The 24707-nt window shown below is 37.6% G+C and overlaps 9 protein-coding genes across 9 annotated transcripts; 4 read left to right on the plus strand and 5 right to left on the minus strand.

The window, feature by feature from the left end:
- Nucleotides 1-1991: 1991 nt before the first annotated feature.
- Nucleotides 1992-3696, plus strand: GCK72_017352 (uncharacterized protein; the record flags this gene model as incomplete). Its single annotated transcript, XM_003093834.2, has 4 exons — nt 1992-2080; nt 2130-2519; nt 2809-3426; nt 3477-3696. 4 exons carry the CDS (start codon nt 1992-1994, stop codon nt 3694-3696), a joined length of 1317 nt encoding a protein of 438 aa, XP_003093882.2.
- Nucleotides 3697-4406: 710 nt separating this feature from the next.
- On the minus strand, nt 4407-5350 carry GCK72_017353 (uncharacterized protein; the record flags this gene model as incomplete). Its single annotated transcript, XM_003093841.2, has 2 exons — nt 4407-4486; nt 5194-5350. 2 exons carry the CDS (start codon nt 5348-5350, stop codon nt 4407-4409), a joined length of 237 nt encoding a protein of 78 aa, XP_003093889.2.
- Nucleotides 5351-8281: 2931 nt separating this feature from the next.
- Nucleotides 8282-8606, minus strand: GCK72_017354 (uncharacterized protein; the record flags this gene model as incomplete). Its single annotated transcript, XM_003093845.2, has 2 exons — nt 8282-8485; nt 8544-8606. 2 exons carry the CDS (start codon nt 8604-8606, stop codon nt 8282-8284), a joined length of 267 nt encoding a protein of 88 aa, XP_003093893.2.
- Nucleotides 8607-8956: 350 nt separating this feature from the next.
- GCK72_017355 (uncharacterized protein) lies at nt 8957-9376 on the plus strand (the record flags this gene model as incomplete). Its single annotated transcript, XM_003093846.2, has 2 exons — nt 8957-9019; nt 9179-9376. The coding sequence occupies 2 exons, from the start codon at nt 8957-8959 to the stop codon at nt 9374-9376; spliced, it is 261 nt and encodes an 86-aa protein (XP_003093894.2).
- Nucleotides 9377-9749: 373 nt separating this feature from the next.
- Nucleotides 9750-10848, minus strand: GCK72_017356 (uncharacterized protein; the record flags this gene model as incomplete). Its single annotated transcript, XM_003093832.2, has 3 exons — nt 9750-10412; nt 10485-10589; nt 10642-10848. The coding sequence occupies 3 exons, from the start codon at nt 10846-10848 to the stop codon at nt 9750-9752; spliced, it is 975 nt and encodes a 324-aa protein (XP_003093880.2).
- Nucleotides 10849-11243: 395 nt separating this feature from the next.
- On the plus strand, nt 11244-12634 carry GCK72_017357 (uncharacterized protein; the record flags this gene model as incomplete). The annotated part of the gene is made up of 3 exons (XM_003093836.2): nt 11244-11393; nt 11447-12199; nt 12503-12634. The coding sequence occupies 3 exons, from the start codon at nt 11244-11246 to the stop codon at nt 12632-12634; spliced, it is 1035 nt and encodes a 344-aa protein (XP_003093884.2).
- Nucleotides 12635-12840: 206 nt separating this feature from the next.
- On the minus strand, nt 12841-14349 carry GCK72_017358 (uncharacterized protein; the record flags this gene model as incomplete). Its single annotated transcript, XM_003093817.2, has 4 exons — nt 12841-13233; nt 13282-13579; nt 13892-14186; nt 14235-14349. 4 exons carry the CDS (start codon nt 14347-14349, stop codon nt 12841-12843), a joined length of 1101 nt encoding a protein of 366 aa, XP_003093865.2.
- Nucleotides 14350-14674: 325 nt separating this feature from the next.
- GCK72_017359 (uncharacterized protein) lies at nt 14675-17086 on the plus strand (the record flags this gene model as incomplete). Its single annotated transcript, XM_053732046.1, has 7 exons — nt 14675-14757; nt 14811-14934; nt 15124-15272; nt 15386-15549; nt 16282-16692; nt 16739-16924; nt 16971-17086. 7 exons carry the CDS (start codon nt 14675-14677, stop codon nt 17084-17086), a joined length of 1233 nt encoding a protein of 410 aa, XP_053580959.1.
- Nucleotides 17087-17925: 839 nt separating this feature from the next.
- Nucleotides 17926-18459, minus strand: GCK72_017360 (uncharacterized protein; the record flags this gene model as incomplete). The annotated part of the gene is made up of 1 exon (XM_003087701.2): nt 17926-18459. One exon carries the CDS (start codon nt 18457-18459, stop codon nt 17926-17928), a length of 534 nt encoding a protein of 177 aa, XP_003087749.2.
- Nucleotides 18460-24707: the final 6248 nt, after the last annotated feature.

Raw genomic sequence — 24707 nt, forward strand, 5'->3', positions numbered from 1 at the left:
GTCTTATAATTTACCTCAGAACTGTAAGAACGTGTTCCAGCCAGCTATGTGTACGGCAGAGTTGCATGGAAGTGAAAATTCCTTATCCGGAAGTCGGAAGTCGGAAGTCGGAAGTGAGTTTCCTTAACCGGAAGTCGGAAGTCGGAAGTTGGAAGTGAAAAAACGCCCGGAAGTCGGAAGTCGGAAGTCGGAAGTCGGAAGTCGAAATTAGATTTTTTCGCAAATATTCAAAAACTCCAAGAGTAAAGATTATAAAATTGGCGGAAATCAGTGGAAAATTAGGTTTTGGATGAAGAAAAGCCAATTTTCTCTCCTTTTCGACCATTTTTTCAAGTATTTCTGCGAAATATACTTTTCGGAAATTCCACAGTTACAGAATGACGGAAGTCGGAAGTAAAATTCCTTATCCGGAAGTCGGAAGTCGGAAGTGATTTTTATTATCCGGAAGTCGGAAGTCGGAATGATAAAAATGCCCGGAAGTCGGAAGTCGGAAGTCGGAATTCCATGCAACTCTGGTGTACGGACATCATCAACTTCTCGGCAGTCGTGTGGCAACTTTTGGGCGGAAGTTGTGGTCGATTCGGCTTTAGATCGGATCTTGCTCACCTTCTGGCCAGAAGTTTAACGATTTCAGACTTTAGGTCGGATCTAGGTCAGCTTTTGGGCGGAAGTTGAAGCAATTTCGGTACTTTTACCCGCAAGTTGAAGGAACGGCGACTTTAGATCGGATCTTGGTCACCTTCTGGTCAGAAGTTAAGAGAATGTCGGCTTTAGCTCGGACATTGGTCGGCTTCTGATCACAAGTTTCAAAATGACTGTCCGCTGCCCAGAAGTTGATCGGACCTTGGTCGGATGTTAAGAGCGTCGCGTGTCTCGCAATGCGTGCTTTTTGTTTTTTCAATCATTTTTCGAAGTTTTATTTATTCGTTTTTGAGTGAATTTTTCATATTTGTATCAAATCTTACATTATTTTTCATTCAGATTACGAAATTTCATGGAAAAAATCGAATTTCATTAGTGGAGGTGCACAAGTTCAGTGGAAAAGTTATCGTAAGTCGATTTTTATCTCATAATCAAAAATCTCTAAGTTTTTTCAGGTTCTCACTAAAAAGCAAACAATACGAACTTCCCACCTTGAATGTATCGTCAGAAGGTAATATTTACAAGTAAAAATCATAATTAATTAATGTATTTTACAGAAATTCACTGACGAAGTCTACATCTGGACAACAATGCGAGCCCACCAGGGATACTTCGAAAAATAATTGTATTTAGTTGTTTTTTTTTGTATTTTTTAAAACTTATACTTTTTATGTATAGTCATTTTAGTGAATAAATTGTAATATATAATATTTCAGCTGTTTTTGTGCGCGAAAAATAAATCAATAAGGCGATCGAGGGGTTCCATGCGGTCCGTGTCAGAAGTTGGTCGGAAGTTGGTCGTATCTTGGTCGGCTTTAGCAGCGGTCTTGTCCAGAATCCGACCAACCTCCGAGCTGAAGCCGACCAACTTCCGCGCTAAAGTTGCCGGTGACTGCCGAGTTGTCAACTACAAAAATGAAGGTCCAGCATCATATTTCAGAACTTAGTCTGGCTTCTCTTTTCTACTTATCTTGACATCCGGACTGAAGCAATAGTTTTAATTGTTTGCAGAGAACAAATATCAAGTCGAGTAAAATCTTAAATTATAGGTTTTTAGATATCTCATAACTGAGAAGGACCGAAGATCTTTCTTGACAAGTAAACACTTTTAACAAGTTCGACTCACAAGACTTCACTTTTTAAAGCGAAAATCAGCTCAAATGTTCCACTTGGATGTCCCCTGTGCTTTTCAGAGTTTTTAAATGCAGATTCCTCCAACTTTCCCAAAAAACCATAGATGTGTATAAAACGACAGCAAGGTCACTCTCCCAGGATCCTACTTGTTTACCTTGTCATTCGTTTGGTGTCTCTGACCAGCCACGTCGCTCGATATCTCTTTTGAAAATTGCATGACCACCGAAAACCTCTGTTTTCAACTGTTAAAACTTCCTGTTGTTGCTCGAAACCATGTCTTAAAACTGTTCACTCCAGTTGAATTGTAAGTTTCTATTCTATTTACTCATCCTTCATTCAAACTGTTTTCCCAGAATCTCTCTGTCTCTGACCAGTCGTCACACAAAATCAATATGCAAGACGATTCGTGGAGTCTATCAATGCAAGAAGGGAATAGAGACATTTGATGTCAGACTGAATAGCAATCGTGACATACGAATGAGCTTTAAATACTTTCCAAAGTGTGAATGGGTGTTCCACTTTGAGAAAGAACCAAATCGAAAAAGTTTGATTGAGTTGGGATTGGATAGAATTCCATCGTTTGAGACTCTAAAGCAGTGGTTCAGCAGAATTTGGTATATGTTTCGGGGCAAACACGTGAATGATCAGAAAACTGGCAGTATGGGAAAATCATTGGAAGGATTGAAGTTTTTCTCATGGATCCCTGTCGAGAAGACGGCTTCATACGGTCGTGGTGCAATTGAGTAAGTGTTTATTATACCATTAAACATTTATGCTGGTTGGGATATAAGGTTTTCCAGATGACCTAGTGTAGGAGAGAGCAAATACAATTTTACTTTTTCAAACGCATATCCCAAATGTTTATGAAAGACAAAAAAGAAAAGAACGTGATCCTGTGAGAAACGGAGAAAGCAGAGAAGTCAGACAGTCTCGCTTCTCTGCACTCTCTCGCTAAAGTACGTGCTCTTCGAAGCCGCCTCCAAGGGTGGACTCTAAATTACAAATAAATTATTCAAATTTTCTACCTTCCAGTCCGTCTCCATTCCAACGCCATACGATGACCATCTACTCATCCGACAATGTTATTCTTCCTATACACAAATTGTCTCTCTACATCGCGGATTTATTCAACATTGAACTAACATCCCTTGCTTTGAATTACACCAAATTCAATGCTGATGAAAACCGTATGATTATGAGCTTATTCGTTCTCTCTCAGAAGAATCTCAAACTGTTTCAATTGACAGGGATTACCCCCACTGATCCATCAAAGAATGATGTTTTGATTCAAATTCTTAAGAATCAGAATACAGTAAGCACAAGGCTGTTGTTCAATCCAAGTCCGAAGTTTTTCTTTGATTTCAACATTTGCTGTCAATCATTTAAAGTCATGGATATTGATTATTCTCACTGGATCTCTTTCAAACAAATTTTAGAAATGAAAACTGAATTGTTATATCTTTCAAGGACTACTCTACTGGAAAACGATTTCAAGGTGATAGTCCAAAAATGGAGAAATGGATGGACACCTTATTGGAAGATCGCTATGATTGAGTTGAACGAAGTCCTGAATATTGATTCTTGTGCTGAAGGAGAAGATTTTTTCCAATTGGAAAATCAGCATTTCGTTCACAAAGACGTGATTCGCAGGTTCGTAAAGTATTTTAAATTTCCTCTTTTTTAAATCAAACATTTTCCAGAAACTGGCCAATCGAATTGAATAGATTCGAGCAACCTTTAGGAACTACATGGGGAACTATCATCAGAACTGGGTACCACATCCTAAGAGCAGATGGAATGATTGCTTCGATTGGTGTAGAAAGTGATCGAGTTGGATGGATTCACATTCAATCTCCTAAACATGCAAGAATCACATTGAGCAATCACTTGAGATCTTATGAAATAATATGGAACCAGTGATAACTTTTTACTTTAAAAATTTATAACCTTAACTGTCGATGCGTGTTGAGATCTCTTCTTAAAGTTTAACTTTGGCTGTAATATCTCACTGTGCACGGTATCGTAGTTTTCGAAAAAGAACTACTAGGAAGATTTTGATTTTCTTTCACAAATTGAAAACGCTTGCAATTTTCTCAGACTTCTCGATTTGTAAAAGTAGATCAAAAAGTGTCTTGCAGCTCTTTTTCGGAGGCTAAGAGATCGTGTTGTGTGAATTGAATAAACAATAATCTTTTGCTTTTTTTTGAAAACTTTCAAAAAAAAGCATGCTGTTTTCCGAGCTACATCCCAAGAGTTTTTCGTTCCCTTCCATATTTTGTTGTCCCTTCCACTTCCACTTCTCTATCTTACCAATTTCATGATTTGTACCAAGTGTTTCCCACAAGTAAGCGATTCTCTGAAAAAGTCTACAAACTGATTTTGCCAAAAGACAATCCATTGTTTGTGCAGGTACAATCAAACATACTCTCAATTCCCCCAGCCAAGGGGTTCTCATTCTTAGTCACCGATTTCGAAAGGTCACAGAAAGCGACACAGCACATCATTTTGTGTTTATTTATTGTGTACAATCTAAGAAAAAAGTGATGAGAAAGTAAGAAAAAAGTTTATTTGTTTGCAACTGTTCTGTGTCTGATCGGTGGAAGCACTCGATGGTCAAAATACGAAAAAAGTTAACGACGTCCAAAGTCGTAGGATGGATAGAAGGCGGTCACGTAGTTTGGCTTCGGGTTGATGTAGTGTTGACGTTGAGCTGAACATTAAAAGTTTGGGAGTTTTCGAAAACTTAGAGATCGCGCAGAGGTGTCTAATACTAATCGAAATTATATTCACTGTGTAGATCATAAAAATATCTTCATTTTTGTAATTGACAACTTTTTGATAGCACGTAATGCTTTCGAGATAGGCGTCTTCAAAGATAGGTGATTGAGAGAGCGTAGAGAAGCTAGCGTGTCTGTCTTCTATGCGGTCTCCACATCCATTCAGCTCTCACCGCCCATCTTTAAAGACGTATATCTCGAAAGCGTGAAGAGCTATCAAAAAACTGTCAACTACAAAAATGTTGGTATATTCTTGATCTATACAGTGAATATAATTTTGACGTAGTTCGGAGACTCCACTTGGCCCATCCGAAGATTCAGGTTCTTCTCTCAAATAGCCTTAATCAGTCTTGAAATTTTGAACAATCCCTTTTATTTTATTCTTAACACAATTTTTGATAACCCGTATTGCTTTCGAAATAGACGTCTTTAAAGATAGGTGACAAGGATCGTGAAAGAGCGAGAGAGCGCAGAGAAGCTAGAGTGGCTGGCTTCTCTGCTCCTCTTACTCCTGCACATTAGGTAGCTAATATTTAAAGGCGCATCTCTCGAAAGCGTGAAGAGCTATCAAAAAGTTGTCAACTACAAAAGTATAGAGCTACTTTTGATCTACACAGCCAACTGTATTGTGAACTGTTACCTTCCTGCTGAGCATTGTAATAGTCGTCTGGGAAATCATATAAGCTGAATGATCTCATATCGACTTGTCTTTTCCTCATAGTTGGGAAGTTGTAACCTGCAGCAGGTGCTACCATGAGGATGGCTAAAACCATCAAAATCACAACGAGAAGTTTCATATCTAAAAAAAATGAGTTGGTCCATTGAACACATCAGTTGCAAAGAATCATGATTCATACCCTTTCTTTTTTCACTTTTCTCTTTACTTTGCCGTAACTCGATTGTGTGTCTACAAACACGTTGCGGTCAGAGCAACGGAGAAAAAAGAGAGGGTTAAGTCTGAGAAGAAAACGGTTTAAAAAGTAAAGTTTGTCAATAAGAGTTAGTGGTTTAGAAGGATAACGAGTAGGTGGTAAACAATTGGAGATTGACTACGGACGAGTTGGGCATTTAGAGATGCTCATTTGAAAGAGCGTGTTGTAAGAAGGAAAGAGCGTTCTAGAATGAGGAGCAGAGGTAAATATATGAATTTTTTAAAAGAGCAAGAATAAACCTTCTTTTTTGTAGTTGACAACTTTTTGATAGCTCTATTAGCTTTTGAGATATATCCAGTTAAAGATAAGCTATGGAATGAATGCAAAGATTATAGCTATGAATAATTAAAGATCTTGGTTCCATCTACACAATCAATATAATTTTAAAAACGTCGAAAAGTCTGGGGTACCGTAGCTGGTCTCCACTCAAAACTGAGTTTCAATAACATTCGAGCCTCTATTTAAACGGAAAAAGTTTATCCCTTCCCTTCCAATCCTGACAGATAATCTGGAACTCTTCCTCCGTCATAGGTAGGAATACTTCATAAGAAAATTGGAAAGGGTAGGAAGATAAGTAGTCCTTTGAGATGATTAGAGGCGCGTGTTTTTTTGAGATGGATTTGTGGAAAGGTGAAGAGAAAAGTTTATCTGGATTTGTTATGAAGACATCAAAAAATCAAAGCGTTTTTAGTCATCAGGTTATAAAGACAGAAAACTCCCGAAACTTCAAAGTTTGTCGATTTTAAAAGCATTTAACAATATCAAGACTTGTCCAAAGTCCGTCAATTTTATTTCGTTCGTGTAGATCAAAATTAGAGCTTTAATTTTGTAGTTTATAGTTTTTTTATAGCTCTTCTAAATTCTGAGATAAGATTCTTTTTAAATCAGCGATTCAGAGAAGAAGAGTCGCAGAGAAGCTAGTGTGTCTGACTTCTCTGCGTCTCTTATTCCTGCAAGTTAGGTAGCCAAAATTTGAACGTACTTATCGCAAAGGCTAAAAGAGCTATCAAAAAATTGTCAACTGCAAAAATAAAAATCTAACTTTGATCTACACAACAAACACAATTTTGGTAGAATTTGTCAACGGGGCAGACTCTCAAAAAAACATAACTTTTCAATTTTTTTGATTTCCTAAGAATCGATTTATCTCGGAACCTATCAGTGTTATCAAAAAGTTGTCAACAACAAAATTAGAACTATAGGTTTGATCTACAAAACCGTATTAAATTTAAACCATTGGAGTCTATTCAGACAACATTAAGAAGCTTCAAAGTCAGCTCAGATTCGCAGAAGAATGAAAAATCTCAAATTAAAAAAAACGGTTGCCGAAGCTATACATTAAGTTGTTCCAGAAGACATGAAAAATGTTTTCGGAGCATTATATGTATAGCTAGCTCAAAATATAACTAAAAACCTCATTTCGAAAAGCGAAACGAATAATGAGCCATTATATTTTTGAAGTGTGGACCATTTGTTTTCCCCGTCACTTTCTTCCCCCATTATCCCACTCATTCATCATTGAAAATTCATGAATGACAACTTGATCTCTTTCTTCTTTTTTCCTTATTCTGAAAACATGTCACCCCCTTCTCTCCTTCTTCCTGTTGTCCTTCTTATCTCATAGGATTTTCCACTACCATTTCCCAAAAAATGCCCGCGACAAACAACAAGTAGGTACTCTAACTGTTTGTGTGGACACTGCCATTCTTTTTGGAGAAGAAGAAGAAATCAGTGGAGGATGCCCCCACACCGATGAACATACACACTTAAACACTAAAGTTTTTTGCTCGAGTTCGAATTTATTTGATACGAAAATGGGAAAACCAAATGGAAAACAGTTTACAGAGAGACCAAACTACAAAAATGTCCATTTTCATATTCTTTGAATCGAAGGCTCCATTCTTCTAGCTTCTGAGATATGCGGTATTGAAGATGACAACAGAAAAAAGAGACGCAGAGAAGTTAGAGTGCCTGACTTCTCTGCACCCTCTAACTCCCTCAAAGAATCTTTGAACGCTTATATCTCAGAACGTGCAAGAGCCACTGAAAACTTGTAAACTGCAAAAATGTACCTTATGATTTGATCTACATTAAAAGTTGAAAAACAAAAATTTTGAGCAATTCCTGATTTTGTGGTATACTCTTAAAGTTGGCACTAGTCTTTGCTGTGCGCAAATTCTTAAAACCGTTATAACTCAATAACCTGAAAAGCAATCAAAAAGTAGTCAATTGCAAAAATACAGTTCTAGCTTTGATCTACACAACAAACACAAGTTTGGTAGAATTTGACTTTATTGAACACCATGGCAGACTCTCAAAAGATATAATTTTTCAATTTTTATGCAAAAAACTGTTTTTTCGAGAATTGATTTATCTCGGAGCCTATCAGAGTTATCAAAAAGTTGTCAACTACAAAATTGGAACTCTAGGTTTGATCTAAAAAATCGTGTCAAATTCAAAGCAATGGAGTCAAATCAGACAACACTACAAAGCTTCAAAGTCACCACAATTTGTGACACTTTTTCAATAATGTAAAAAAATATTGGTTCTGAAAACCGTTATAACTCAATAGCCTAATGAGCTATAAAAAGTTGTCAACGTGGGGAAATGCTTATTCTTTTGTTGTCTGTAGTTTGCCGGACCTCTACAATCCAGGAAATCTAAAGAACCATGCTAAATTGTTCCCCATTCTAAAAGTTTTCACACTGCCCATCAACAAATGTTTAAACCTGAGAAATATCTTCATTTATACTTTACAATTAGACAAGTGAATGTTTCAAAACTCCTCTAAAATCTCTACTTTCTTCCATAAGTATAATAATAAGTGGTATATGGGTAATAGGAGTATCCATTGTTGTTCGGGTAGTAGTAGTAGGTGGTTCCAGTGTTTCCATTGTTTCCGTTATCGTAGTAATATGTCGTTTGTCCGTTGTTATTGTTGTTTGGATAGTAGTAGTATGTTTGGTAACCGTTGTTGTTCGATGGGTAGTAGTAGTAGAGCTGAAAATCCATAGTTGAAACTTTTAACTCTTCTTTCAAACCCCAGTTCCCAACTCACATAGTAAGCCTGTGCATGTACAAGAATTGCCAAGATGAGGACAACCAGAAGTAGCTTGTTCATTGTGATCAGCAGTCGCAATATGGTCTTTTCCCTTTACTTTTTCACTTTTATACCCAACTCGGCTCCCCAGATAGAGGGCGTGGAGTGATTGTGTTGGGTTAGACAAACAGTGTTGTCCACTTTGGCAAAAGTTAAGGATTATAAGGAATGTGTAGTCTCCTCTCTTCTTAGGAGCTCCTCTTAGAAGAGGAGAGGGGAGAGCTCCACCCAAACGGGAGATCAAATTGGAGTCGGCTCAAAGTGGGCGGAGTCGGAGTCAAGGTACCTACCAGTGCCAATCAAAATAGTATAAAACAGTAAGGTCTCAACGAGGAAAAATCATCGCTTAGTTCACTAAACACTAATAGAAAATGAAATTCCTTACACTCATCGCCACCCTTATGGCTCTTCTCGCCACCGCCAACGCCTATTATGTAAGTTTTATCACTACTCTCATCCTTTTTGGCGAGAGGGTGAGCGTGGCCGAGTGATCTAGCGTTTTGTCCGATGATCTGCCATCGAGGTGTTCAAATCCTGCCAACATGTTTTGTATTTTCTAATCAAATTTTTGAAGAAAAATTAAAAATTTTCAGCTCTACTACTACTACCCAAACAACAACAACAACAACGGTTACTATAACAACAACGGATACACGACCTATTACTACTACCCGAACAATAACAATAATGGATATTACTACAATAATAATGGATGCTCCGGATGTTCTTCCAGCTACTATCCAAACAATAATGGATACACAACTTATTACTACACTTATGGAAAGAAATAGATTTCATCTGAAATTGAGGAAAAATAAATGGTTTTTTTGAAAAATGGAAATACTCGTTTTATTATTCTTATTGGCAACTAGAAAATGTACAAAACTGGGATGATTTAACAGGGGAAAGTTGTTGGATAGCTGAAATTGTGACAAAAAGGAAATTCTCGGATTTTTGGCTGGAAAAAGCAAAAAATGCGCTTTAATAATACACCTCGTTTGCTCCACGTCGACAAGAGGATGAGTTGGAATTTCGACAAAAAGCTGAAAGTTTTTTTTTCTGAAAATTTCTACAGGTCACAATTTCAGACAATTCCAATCGATAAAAAATACACAAACATACAAAAATCTAAAACTTTCTACTTTATTTTCCGTCGAAAAACTTTCAATTCTGGACTCGTTCCACCAGTTGTATGATGTTCAACGCCTGCAACAAAAGTGGTCGATCAATCATTTGTCCTCTAAACTGAAAAGCTCCTTTTCCAAGTGATTCGTGTTCACTATACGCGTGGACTAGCTCTTGTGCCCATTCGATTCTCTCTTTCGGCGGAAGGAATTGCTCCTGGACGACTGAAACTTGACTGGGATGGATGACTTGTTTTCCAGTGAATCCCCATTGTCTTCCTTCTATCGATTGACGTTTCAGCCCTTCCAGATCTTTGATATCTATATAGACACTATCGATCGCTTGCAGTTGGAATGCTTTGCAGCAAGTTACGAATTTCTGACGGGCGAAGAGAGTCTCAGTTCCATGGGAGCTACGAGTGGCTCCAATATCCGCACAGAAGTCGTCAGAACCAAAGACCACTGCGTCCAACTTGAAGAATCCGGCTTGTTTGTGAAGATTGAGAGTTGACGAGAGTATACGTGGCATGTCAAGAAGAGCACGAGCCGATTCAATCCAGATGACAAGACGGGTGTTCGTGTTGGTGATGCGGTCATCGCCGTAGTGTTCACGGAACATATTGTAGATTTGAACCAGGTCATCGGGACTGTCCACTTTTGGAATCATGAAAGCGTGCGGCAGTTTTTCCGCTTTCGAGACAGCCTGAAAATGAGAGATTTTCAGAGAATTCTTATTAAAAATCCACGGGCGGCGCTCAAATTCCGCAAAACTCACAATAATATCGTCTTCTAGAAGACCACTGCTCACTGAATTGACACGAAGACCGAGTTCCTGACATGACAATGTGTGATATGGCAACTTGTCGAGAGCAACAGCAGCCTGGTATCAGAAAATTCAATTTTTTCAAAAAATTTTCCAAAAATCGCTATACCTGAGCTCTGGCTTCTGCTTTCGCTGTCAAAGCCACACCGTCTTCTAGCTCAATAACCACTGAATCCGCTTGCATCATTGGAATCTTGTCCAACATTTTCTGGTTACTCGCTGGAACGTATAGCAACGCTCTTCTTGGAATGTATTTTGCGGCGTCCCGGACACCCGCAAACTGGGAAATCGAGCGATATATTGTTTTGGAGAACATTGTCTGGAAATCCGAAAATTATTTACAAAAAAATGTTTGAAAAATAAGCAATGATTGGCGTTTTACAATGTGAAATAGATAAAACTTGATATTTCTGAAAATACGTGCGTAAATCGACACAAGGAGCCGATTGCAAACGTGCTCTATTGAGAGGAGGCCGTGGCCTCCTGGCCTAACTTTCTCATAATTCTCCTGAACTTTCTCGAATTTTTTTCATTTTCTTCTCTTTCTTGTCAAATTTTGAGCTTCTTATATGTTGTTTTTCAAAGCAATTCGCCGATTTTCTGATGCTCGCCGTCTCACTCTTCTTTTTGATTACAAAACGAACTATTTTCGCTTGAAATTAGACTTCCTGAGACGAAAAAACCAACGAATTGTCTTTCAGTGAACTGAAAATGGCCAAGTGGGGTGAAGGTGACCCGCGCTGGATTGTCGAGGAACGCGCAGACGCTACCAATGTGAACAACTGGCACTGGTCCGAGAAGAACGCGACTCCATGGTCGCTCAACCGGCTCCGCGAGCTTTTGTCCGGATTTTCAGCGGAGGTTTGTTCAAAATTTTAAATCTTTTTTCTTTCTTTCTTATTTTAATTTTTCAGGATGGCCCAATCGTCATCACGATCGACGAGGTCAAGAAGATCGACGGTGAGGCGACGGCGAACAACCGAAAGGCCAAACTCATCTTCCTCTTCGAATGGGTAATCGAGGGAACGTTCGTGGCACGTGTCTCCGGAAGTGAGGAGGAATACAAAGGAAAATTCGATATTCCAAATTTGAGTGATGAAAACGAGGCGTCGGAGGTCGATTTGAACACGTCACTCGATGGAAGCGGCCCGTTGGCTCATCAAATCCGTCAAGTCCTCAACAAATCATTCGTCTCCAAAATTCAAGATGTCCTTGGAGTTTACATTCGAGAGCTCAAAGAAGAGTTCAGTAAAGGGCTGATTCTCCCGACGGATCAAGTGAAACCACAGGTTGTCACCAAGGGAAAGACCACCTCAGCCACCGTCGACAAACGTCAATTCCAAAACACTGTAATCGCTGAGAAGGAGGCGTCGACGTCTGGAAACGAGGTGTTCACCACGAAGGAGGTTTCCGTTGGAGACACGTTCAAGGCGACACCGGAGAGAGTTTTCGAGGCGATTACGGAGACTCAGCTGGTCCGTGGATGGACGAACGGATCGATTCAAGAATGGAATTTCCAGGAGGGAGGAACCTTCTCGCTGTTCGGTGGAAATGTTACTGGAACATTCGAAAAAATAGAGCCGAATAAGGAGATTGTGAAGAAGTGGCGGTTGAAGAAGTACCCGAACAACCATCACGCCACTATTCACTTCACGCTCAAAGATAATGTAAGGCAGCGATGATTTGGGATCGGTTGGAAGAAAATATGGTTATTTTACAAAAAAAAGCTGATAAAAATCGACGTAAAAGCAACAAATTGCCATTTCGGAAGGATTTTTCACATTTTTCCGAGAAAGCATGTCTATTATTCGTCAAAAGCTGCGGTTTTTATAGATTTTTGAATAGCACAACGTCGGTTAGAGCATCTTTCAGTACTAAAAATCACAAAAGTTGAAAACTACCAAATTCTTCCGACAAAGAGCTATTTTTGCACAAAATTCATACAATTGTTTCCAATTTCTAATTTCCAGGGCTCCGGTACCGACATCAAGATCACCGCCAAAGACGTCCCCACCCATTTGGCCGACGAGACACAATCCGGTCTCGATCGTTACTACTTGACAAGCATCGCCCGTACTTTTGGATTCAGTCAGCGAATTTGAGGCGACTCCATCTTGATTTCTCTCCATCTCCCGATTTCTCTCCTTCCCTGTCTTTTGATATTTTTCGCCCCTTGATCTTCTCTCGTCGTTTGTTTATTTATTTATATATCAATCTGTGTTCATTTTTCGCTTTCTTTCCCTCTTTTTGAGTGATTTCTCCCAGTTTTTCAACAAAGTTTATCATAGTTTAACAAATATTGTATGACTTATTTAGGAATTTGTTCTTCCAATAGTTCAGGCGACCAGTTTCCGAAATCCGTAAGAATTTTAGTGATAAGCTCTGCCGGTGTCACATCAAACGCCGGATTCCAAACAGGACATTTCTCATGTCCAACCAGGACTCCATTCACTCGAAGCAACTCTCCAGATGGTCTCTCCTCAATTTTAATCTCAGCTCCAGTGGCGATATTCTTATTGATCGTGGTGAATGGAACGACCGGATAGAAGTTGATATTGTGGTGTTTGGCAAGGACTGCGAGCATGTAAGTCCCGATTTTATTGGCAGTGTCTCCATTCCGAGCCACATTATCAGCACCGACGAGGACACAGTCCACTTGATGATTTTTCATAGCCCATGCTGCCATCGAATCGGTAATTAGCTGGAAAAAAGAAAATTCAAGAAGGAAGATATCTACTACACTAAATACCTTAAACGGCACATCTCCATGAATCAACTCTGTAGCCGTCAACCGGATCCCCTGATTATAAGGTCGTGTCTCCAAAACATACGCCAGCTCCAACCGATTTTCCGAGTGAAGAGCTCTAATGACTCCGAGTGCAGTACCCCAGGATACTGTAGCCAGGCTTCCGGTGTTGCAAATTGTCATAACTGTCAGCTTTTTCTTATCCGGGAAGGCGGCGAGAAGTTCTTGATAGGCATTCCAGACGAGAATTCGATTCTGCAGTTTTTCAGAAGTGTAGACTTCGAGCAGGTATTCACGGCACCTGGAATAGAGAATTTGATGTTTTATTATTTGTAGACCCTTTAATAGAAAGGCATCTTGCAAGGTGAACCACCCGAAATTCTAGAAAGATGAGAGTGTAGAGGGCGTACTGTACCCAGAAGGAGATTTTGCCATACTCTTCTACCCACCTTAAGCATGGACACAAGGTGCTTGCTGTGGTGAAGTGGTGATCAGTTTTGCCCCGCACACGATCACTCACGGGTTCGGTTTTGCCAGCCGGCAAACCTTTTTGCCACTTTTGTTTTCATTCAAAACCAAAATTTTTCCCATTTTCCAGTTGCAAAAAACTCACTTTTCTAATTTCACTCCATCCGAATCCCCTTCTTTCTCCAAAATCGGAAGAATTCCAGTCAAAGAGTTTCTCAAATCAACAGCAGTCGGTCTAGAACTAATCAAAAACTCGATTTTCTTCCGAATCTCATCTGAATTCAACTCTGACATCTTCTGTAATTCGAGAAGAAGTCCGAGACTTCCAACGACTGCTATCAATGGAGCACCACGTACTTGCATTGATTTAATGACATCAAATGCATCAGAAACATTCAGAATTGGAATATATTTGAATTCGTGGGGAAGAAGAAGTTGATCTGGAATCCTGGATAGGGTTACTGTAGGTCATTTCAAAGAAAACTTACCTAAAACTTCCAAATTTTGTCCGTCAAACTTCAAGGAGTCCAATCGTTTTGTTTCATCGAAAAGAAAAAAGTCAGGAATCGGTCCATTTATGATTTTATTGATTTTTAGTGACATTCTGATGCTACAGAGCTCACTGCAGAGAACAGAAAAACGATGTTACTTCTAATTGTCTTTCCTATCGTTTTTTCACTGATAAGATAAGAGAAAATTCTAGAAAAAGATAGATAAAATGTATGCAATGAACTATCAAAACGGACTGTACACTCTTTTTATCTCTGGAATCTCTTTTAGACGGTCTTCTGGAGCCTCTAAAAGTGGCTTCTTGAAGATGGAAGAGTTTTTGACGAGATGGCCTAGGATCCGACATTTGTGTACTCTTCGTGGACAAGTAGAGAAAATAAGTAATTAACAGGTTTTAAGCTTCAAAAGCAATTAAAATATGAAAATAAAGCAGTTTTTGAGTACGAAAAATATTATTTCAACAAGAAATTATTCGCTGAAAGTTCTCGGGATTGAGACAAGGTATTTAATTTATTTTTTTGAAAAAATTGAAACAAAAACATAATAAATTCCAGTTGCGACGACACGGCGGTGGCGATTGTGTCAAGTGATAGGAAGATTCTAGCAGCTGAAAGATATACGGAAAGAGAGATTCAGAGGAAACAGGGAGGGATTAATCCCTCGGTTTGTGCACAGCAGGTAAGTAGTGTTTCAAAAAATAAATTTCAGGATTTTTGGAGAAAAAACTGTTAAAAATACGTTCTCCGGAATGTTTCTAATAAAAGTCTCATAAAATTCCTCATTTTGCGTCAAAAACAATCAATTTTTAAAGTTTTTCGGTAAAAAATCCGTTTTTTTCTCCAAAATCTTGAAAAAACTCTTTTTCAGCACCGCCAACACCTTCCAGGTCTCATCGAAAAATGCCTGTCCGATGCCGGAACATCTCCAAAAGAGTTGGATGCCGTGGCAGTTACAGTCACTCCCGGATTAGTTATTGCGCTGAAAGAGGGAATTTCAGCGGCGATTAAATTCGCGCGGTCAGTAAAAAGAGATTTTCTGTTATAAATTTAATGAAAATGGTAGTTTTCCAACAAAAATCTTCAATTTTCCATAATTTTCTACCAAAATCCATTTTTTGTTATATTTCCAGCTCCCACAACCTCCCCTTGATCCCAGTTCACCATATGAGAGCTCACGCTTTATCGATTCTTCTCATCGACGAATCCATCAGATTCCCCTTCTCAACACTTTTATTATCAGGAGGACACGCGTTGATTGCGGTGGCGGAGAGTGAAGAAATATTTAAATTGTATGGTGAGCAGGATGCAATTTTCAGAAAAAAAAAACTAAATTTTCGAGGGAAAAACAACCAAAAAAACCGAAAAAATGAGTTTTTTTCTTAGAAAATGATACATTTTGACAAATTTCTGTAACTTCTGTAAAAGAAGAACCTAAAATCCTGAAAAACTCATAGTTTAATAAAATTTTCAGCTCATTTTTCCCCTAATTAGAGTAAAAATGCTCGTTTTTGAAAAAGGTTTTCCGATATTATTCTAGTTGAAAAATCTCTTTTTCTGTGTGAACTTTCACATTTCCCACTAGAAAATCTCATTTTGCTGGGGTTTTTCAGTCAAAATTGTAATTTTAGAGGGATTTTCAGACAACGAAAAATGTAGTTTTCGCAAACACTCAAAACCTCCGATTTTTGCTAATGGAAATACCCACGAAGAAAACTTGTACCATTTAATGCAATTTAATTCTATTCACGAATGCAATTTAATGCATTTTTTGCATTTTTGTGCCATAAAAATGCATTATTTTGCGTTCGTGGGTAGGCAAGTTTTCTTCATGAGTAGGTCCATAATTTTCGGGTATTTTTCACAGGAAAAAAACTCGTTTTGTAACAGCTTTTCGCTTCCGAAAAAACCCTTTTCATTAAAACTATATGTTCAAGTGAAAAACGACCGAAAAATACCAAAAAATAAGTTTTTTTTCTTAAAAAATGATAAATTTTGACAAATTTGTGTAATTTCTTTATTTTTCCAGGTGAAAGTATAAGTGGAAGTCCCGGCGAATGCATCGACAAAGTGGCACGACACCTCGGAACCCTTGGATCAGAATTCGATGGAATTCATTCAGGATCAGCTGTGGAAATTCTGGCGTCAAGATCATCTGAATCCGGTCACCTCCGTTACCCAATAAGTCTGCCGCATGTCGAGAAGGTCAATATGAATTTCGATCAGATCAAAGGATCCTATTTGAATTTATTGGATAGAATACGAAAAAATGGAGAAGACGTGGATATTCCAGATTTCTGTGCGAGTCTTCAGAATACTGTAACACGGCATATTGCCACGAAACTTCACTGTTTTTACGATAGTTTATCGGCGGAGGATCGGTTACCCGGGCAATTGGTTATTGGAGGTGGAGTAGCGGCGAATAGATATATTTTTGATGGTAAGAGATTGAAAACCCGGTTTTTGTTCATTTTAAGATATTTCAGCCATCTCAAAACTATCCGCTGCTCACTCCGTGTCCACCATCAGAACCCCGCTCTCTCTATGCACTGACAATGCAGAAATGGTCGCCTACACTGGAATTCTGATGTATCAAAACCGATCGAAATCGATTCTATGGACACCTGAAAAGATTCCGGATACGATTTACGCTGATGCGAGGACTCCTATTGGTAGGGAATCAGTAAGAGGATGTATGTATAATTTATTGAGTTTCAGGGCTCAATGCATCATCGGAAATCCTGGATCAGCCACGACGGCAGCTGGTGAATTCGACGATTCATGGGAACGAGGCGATTCGATTTAGGAATTTCGATAATTTTAGGAATAAATAAATATTATGGATAAAACATTTATTTTTTTTAAAGAACCAAAATAGCGTTAGCTTTCAGAACAATCCGAGACATAAAACCGGAACGTGTTTATAGAAAATTGTACGAATGCTCTGACTCCATCAATGTCCCTTATCAAGTAATTATTAGAAGTTGAGGTTCTGTCCATCCACTCAAATCCAAACTTTGTAGTTTCCATAGTTCTGCAAGTTAATCAAAGCTATCTCAGAAAGCATGTGAAAAAGAATAATTCTTTCTGAAGGAAACAAGAACTTAATTGTCGCCTTTGTTCAGAAATATTTTGACCTACAGTAAGATATACAATTTTCGTTTTTTTTCAGTTAAAAATGCCCACCTTCAAGAATGTTTCTCACTGATTTTCACTCAAAAGTAATTTTTACAAATCATATAGATCAAAAACAGAGTTTTATTTTTGTAGTTTGACGACTTTCTTTTTGAACGAAAACTCCCTATCAAGTTAAATACTTATCGAGAAATTCATAATTTCAAAACTGTTCAAATTTTTTTAAATGTCTACTGGAACAGAGAGTACCGCTGTTGAATAATTACTGTTGCACGATAATTCAAAGTGAACCTATGCAAACGCGCTCTTTTGAGAAAAATAGCTTACCTAAATGTTTTTGTTCAAACGGAAGAACTTTGACAAGAAATAGTTTTAAGGGGAAATATAACCGAGAAAGGCCAATTTTTTGAAAGAACAAAAAATATTTTTTTAAAAGTGAAATTTAGGCGTCAAATAATATGACCAAACATATAGTCTCAACAAAGCGCGTTTGCATAGGTTGACTTTGAAATATCGTGAGCTGTTGTCCTATTGTAACTCACCTCATTTTCCATTTCAGCTCGAGGGCGACTTCTGATTGTTTGATATCAACACGGTTTTTTATCCAGACATCATCTAGATTTCCATTGAGAGAGATTGAGAAGAATCTCAAGTTGACAAATCCTTTGTTAGATTTCCATTCGTTTAGAAATCTAACCAAGCTGGAGTTTAAAAGGATAACTGAGCTGAGGAGAAGCGATTTTCCTCGAAAGTTGAACAAGATGTGATGCGCGCAATGCCCGTTCATATCCATATGTAAGTGTTGAACTCCATATAGGATTGAGTTGGATTCTAACTCGAAATCATCAGAATCAGTTATGCTGACGTACTCCTGATTTGGTGAAGCGGCGAAACACAATTCCAACTCTTCTCCAGTTGTATTTTTTGGTAGTTGGATTGCACTTCGGTTGATGTATTTCAGACTTGGTGGCAGCTTCTCTAGATCTGATTCAATTTCATACTCAACAGACAATCCGAATAATTCATACAAATAAGTATGAATTCCTTCGATGATTAAATGTTTCCTTTCCATGTTGTAATAAAAATTGATGCACCACGAATTCCAGTCACGTAAACTGAAATGTAAAAATTTATTTGAAATGTCATATTTGCGAAATCCTAAAAATGTGTGTCTTTCTCAGTAGCGTATTACACTCATCTTTTGAGACAACATTTCTTGATAAAACAAAACATTTAAAACTCGAATGTATTTGTTCCTTTCATACTTGTCAACCGGGCCGAAACGGGCCGACGCGGGCCGGCTCGTAACTCGCGTCAAAATTAATAGTATGGACTGAAAAATATACCAAAATGTAGATCTCGACGAGTTCTATGCCCGTGACCTACTACGGGCCGGATGGCTATTCGTTAATGTGCCGAGGGCCGGACTAGAATGGCTTTTTTGGCCATTTTCGCGTTTATTGGCACTTTTTCGGAGATAGAACTCGTCGAGATCTACATTTTGGTATATTTTTCAGCCCATACTATTAATTTTGACGCGAGTTACGAGCCGGCCCGTGCCGGCCCGTTTCGGCCCGGTTGACAAGTATGGTTCCTTTCAATGTTCATATCAAAATTACGTGGTGCAAAAATAATTCATTATGGTTTTAGGACAGCAATCTTGATTTTCCAATTGACGAACCACCTGAATAACCATAACATTTATGTTTTCCCTTTGCCAATCGCTTTCGAGCAAATTTCAAATCTTCACACAGCAGATATGACATAATTCATTCCTTGTAGTTTTGGTATATAACGTATTCTCTATAAGACTCGAGCATGGTCTCTGTAAGTTGGGGCGTAGTGCGTGTATGTTAGCTACAGCTTTGAAACTTTCAGAGAACGTATATGAGGACATGTGCAATACGTATGCATTAGGTCGCAGCTCCGGGTTACTGTAGTACGGTAGGTGCTCATAGGTCAAAAAATGAAACTTTTTGAGAAGTGACTACAGTAACCCGGAACTGCGACCCAATATTGTGCATATCAGAGATGTTGGGAAGTGAAAATTATCTTGTCCGGAAGTCGGAAGTCGGAAGTTGGAAGTGATTTTTCTTATCAGGAAGTCGGAAGTCGGAAGTAGATTTTTTTGCAAAAGTTCAAAAACTCCAAGAGAAAAAATCATAAAATTCGGAAAAATTGGTGAAAAAATTGTTTTTGGCAGAAGAAAATCCTATTTTCTGTCCTTTTAGACCATTTTTCCAAGTATTTCTGTCATATGTACTCATCGTAAATTCCACAGTTATGAAATGACGTATGTCGGAAGCAAGGCTGCCGTGGGCCGATTCTATATCTCAGTTCCCAGCCATGGAAAATTTTCGCTTCTTCAGGCGGCCTTGTAGAGGATCAAAAGATTAGTCGATGTACAAAAATTCAGCCCATTTGGTTAATCCGCGGCCTCGGCGGCCCTAAAGGCCGAGGGTGCGACAGCCTTGGTCGGAAGTAGGAAGTCGGAAGAGAAATTCCTTATCCTGAAGTCGGAAGTCGAAAGTTGGAAGTGAAAAAAACCCGGAAGTCGGAAGTCGGAATTCCCGACAACACTCGCCTAGTACCTCTGTTGCTCGAGTCTTACAGAGATTGCGTTATATAACGCGTTCTCTGTAAGACTCGAGCAACGCGTGCCCTAGGCTTAGATTTTTATATGATCCTGTACTATGAGTGTTGTGCAACACATATGCACAATATTGGGTCGCAGCTCCGGGTTACTGTAGTACGGTAGGTGCTCAAAGGTCAAAAAATGAACTTTTTGAAATTTGATCGGGGAGAGCTGAAATTTTTAGCATATATTGAATAGGAATAGAGTATTCATTTTACAAAGTTTCAGAATTTTCGAAACTTTTTCAACCGAGTTATGTTCAAAAAACACAATTTTTTGACCAATTTTTTGAGAAATACCAAAATTAGGGTACTTAATCGAAATTTCCCCATTCCAAAATTATTATTTTCATATTTGCTATTATTTTCCCTTTTGATCAAAAAACAATTCATTCAAAAAAACCTCGACCAAAGGGTTGAAATCCAATCACTTTGGCTCTTCATAACTTCTCACATTTTCAATATTTTCAAAATATTTTTTTTGCAGATGATTGGTAAAGACATGTTCTTTATTTTTGCTTATTAAATTATAAAGCTAATACCTTGTCGGAATGAGATAATTTAGGAAATACTTTTATTTTGAAAAAAACCTTCTCAAGAGACAGAATCCATTTGATCACTTGTCGGATGATGCAAGTTGGCACACTCAAATGTAGATCATACCAAAAAATGAGATTTACTTTGAATTTTAGACTCCTTTACAGGCTATTTATGTATTACTCCCCCCCCCCCCCCCCCCCACCCCCAAAAAACTACAACTAATTTTTTCTGAGTTTTTCATTTTTAGGTCACGTGATGGGAAAAGAAAAATGAACACAGTGGCCTGATTTCCATTTCAATTTTAAACACTTTTTATGTTGACATCTTAAAAAAAAATGACCCAAATCTAACGATTCTTCTGTTGAGTAGAGCACATGTATGGTAGTAATACATAAATAGCCTGTAAAGGAGTCTAAAATTCAAAGTAAATCTCATTTTTTGGTATGATCTACATTTGAGTGTGCCAACTTGCATCATCCGACAAGTGATCAAATGGATTCTGTCTCTTGAGAAGGTTTTTTTCAAAATAAAAGTATTTCCTAAATTATCTCATTCCGACAAGGTATTAGCTTTATAATTTAATAAGCAAAAATAAAGAACATGTCTTTACCAATCATCTGCAAAAAAAATCTTTTAAAAATATTGAAAATGTGAGAAGTTATGAAGAGCCAAAGTGAGTCGACTAAAAAATTTTCCAAAAAAACAAAAAATCGATTTTTTTAGCAAAACTTGGGAGAACGCCGCTACTACTTTAGGAGTTTCTTAGTAAGAGCAAGTAATGTCTTTTACAACAAAAAAAAAATCAAGATCTGCGGTTCCCAATGCAAGAGATTCTCATGTGAGATATTAATTGAATTGATGCACAACTTTGTGAATGAGCAACGTACCGAATTGTCTTCTACAGTAAGCAGTTTATTGTCAAACAAAGCCCAATCATAAAATTACTCAAACAAAAACATTTATTTTGTGTATGCCGCTCTTACGCGACAGCTGGAAATCACACGCCGCTCAATTGAAGATTTACACTATATTCAAGATTTCTATGTGATGGTGAAGAGTAAAAACATAAGTGTTAATACAAAAAATGTTGCAAATCACAAGGACTACGCACTTCTAAAACAAAATTTTTTAAATCTAAAAAAAATTTTTTTTTGTTTTTTCTCGATTGGATTTCAACCCTTAGGTCGAGGTTTTTTTGAATGAATTGTTTTTTGATCAAAAGGGAAAATAATAGCAAATATGAAAATAATAATTTTGGAATGGGGAAATTTCGATTAAGTACCCTAATTTTGGTATTTCTCAAAAAATTGTTCAAAAAAGTGTGTTTTTTGACCATAACTCGGTTGAAAAAGTTTCGAAAATTCTGAAACTTTGTAAAATGAATACTCTATTCCTATTCAATATATGCTAAAAATTTCAGCTCTCCCCGATCAATTTTCAAAAAGTTCATTTTTTGACCTTTGAGCACCTACCGTACTACAGTAACGCGGAGCTGCGACCCAATATTGTGCATATGTGTTGCACATGTCCTCATAAACGTTCTTTGAAAGTTTCAAAGATGTAGCTAACTTACACGCCCTAGGCCCGAACCTACAGTGACCATACTCGAGTCTTACAGAGAATAGGTTATATAGCTTGTTTTTGAATGAAAACGTTACCGGTCTGGAAAATGTGCAAATTATGGTTATTCAGGTGGTTTATCAGTTGGAAATCCAAGGTTTAGACTTCTGCTGTTCTCAAACCATAATGAATCATTTTTCTACCCCGTAATTTTGATATGAACATTGAAAAAATATACAGAACTTTCGAGTTTTTGTGAGTTTATGTGAGTTATGACAAAAATTGGTGGAAATTGTTGTAAATGTCAGATATATTTTGAGACGAAAACATGATTTAAGCAATGAATGTTTCCTCAAAAAATTTGTTCGATACTTAAGAAGTTACAGTCGAAAAGCAAAATGTCGATTTGCTGCTATTCCAAGTTCTAACATTAATTCCGTCCAGAAAAAGGTTGGAGAACTCTACATTTTATCTACAAATTGATGAATAGAATTATTTTTGTGAAATAACCGATAGCATTGGAAGACCCTCTCCGAGTTTCCACCCTACCAAGGAATTCTACTTCCAGATGATGAGCAAACTGTTTACATCTAGAATAAATTGAACAATTTCACTAGTCGAATTCTTACCTTATGTCCTGTGTTATTCCAAACATTTTCATTGGACTAAGAGGTGACTTATCATATCGATGAAAGTATAATCTCAAAAGATATTCTGAATCAACCGATTCTACAAGAATTGAGATTCTGCCTCTCCAACCGAAATCATAAACGATGGTTTTAATTTTTTTTAATCTGTTTTTCTGAAGTGTTTGAATAAACTGTTTGCATCTTTTTGATAAGAATGATAGGACCAATAATTCGTCGAAATCCAGATTTTCAAATATTTCTTTTTGAATCAGAGTCGGAAATCTGAGGATCTGCATTTCTGAAAAACGAATCATTTTGTATTTTTTGAGGACAGTGAAAGGAAGAAAAAATGGAAAAGAACTCGTTTCGATGTTAAGTAACGATGATGTTGAAGGCTGAATCAACAATTGACGCGAAAAACTGCAAAAATCAATAAAAACAGGATTGGCAGTAACAAAATCAATAAGAATGAAACATGAATCCTAATACGGTTTGATATCTTTAAACTGCACTTTTACTAATCAAAACAACCAAGTAATAGAAATTAGCTCACTTCTAGTTTTGTTGAAACTGACAGAAGGCAACTTCAACTCCTTCACAACTTTGATCCGGGACATCTTAATACTTGGTAGAACACGAAAATCAAAAATTCAAAAGTTGAATCTTTTCGATCAGAAGAATATGAGCAACAAATTTTTTATTCGTTGGCATTCAAGTACTCTTGTTTGAATAAGAGTTGGAAAACGTAGAAGATGAATGGTTGGTTCTATAGAAAAAGCAACATTTGCATAAAATCACTGGATAAGAAAGGAGAGAATAAACGGCCGGCTACAGTAGTCTGAGTGCATAACGACTAGGGATGAAGTGGAAAATTGCAAAATCAATAGTCGGTTGGGGTTACCAAAAAGAGCCGTATTCTCTGAGATGCACGTCTTGAGATGCGGGTATTGTAGAATCAATACATTATTTTTTCGTTTTTGTCTCCCCATAACTTCCAAGCTTTTCACATAATATTTCTGACCTTTGTTTCATTTTTAAAATACAGTAAGAGAATAATTCTAGAAAAAAAACAAGTGTTTTTTAAAGATTGAAGGACTGTGAGAGGCCCATAACTTATCGATTCCTGCCACGTCTTTTCTCTTCGTGTAGTCATGAGATGATAGAAGTTTACATTTTTTTCAGATGAAGTTTCTCAGTTTTCCAACTCTTGTTCAACGGGAAGTTTTCGACACTTTTGACTTATCAGAGCTGCTGGTACTATCCTTTTGCTCAAAAAAGTTGAAGTATCTGATCCAAGCGATTCAAAAACATCGATTGAACAAAGTGGGAACTGTAAAGTATTCTCTCTTGAGTCACGTGTACATTATTGTAAATGCAATAAGCCATGATTCAGATAAAATGCTCAATTTATTCATAATTTCGGATGATGATTCAGAAATACTTCCTATGGAAGTTTTCGGAATGCATCGAGATGTCCCAATCTGGTAAGTTCAAACTGGAATGCCACCAACTTGTGAACAATACAATGTCGCATGATAAGTACAGTACCGTGCAATAAGACATACTCTGTTGAAAATGCCCAACTTTGAGAGTGTGTCGTAGTAAAACTAACTGTCTTACAAAACATCTTTTTATGGAATCAAACAGACCAAGAGTAGAAATTCATTTTTGTAATTAACAACTTTTTTGTACGGACACTCCCTAGAGAGTTTTAGTCATTTTAAGACGACAGCTCAAAAAGCACTCTATTTTGCATTGAAATGGGTCGATTTGAGGAAGAAATGACTTTGTGGAAATGTAACTTGGTAGGGAGTGTCCGTACAAAAAAGTTGTCAACTACAAAATTGGAGTTCTACTGTTGGTCTCTTTGATCCCATAAAAGTTTATTTTGTGGGACAGTTAGTTCTACTATGACACACTCTCAAAGTTGGACATTTTCACTCGAAAAAGGCAAAAT

This window comes from Caenorhabditis remanei, chromosome V (assembly GCF_010183535.1).
Source record: "Caenorhabditis remanei strain PX506 chromosome V, whole genome shotgun sequence".
NCBI classification, from domain to species: domain Eukaryota; kingdom Metazoa; phylum Nematoda; class Chromadorea; order Rhabditida; family Rhabditidae; genus Caenorhabditis; species Caenorhabditis remanei.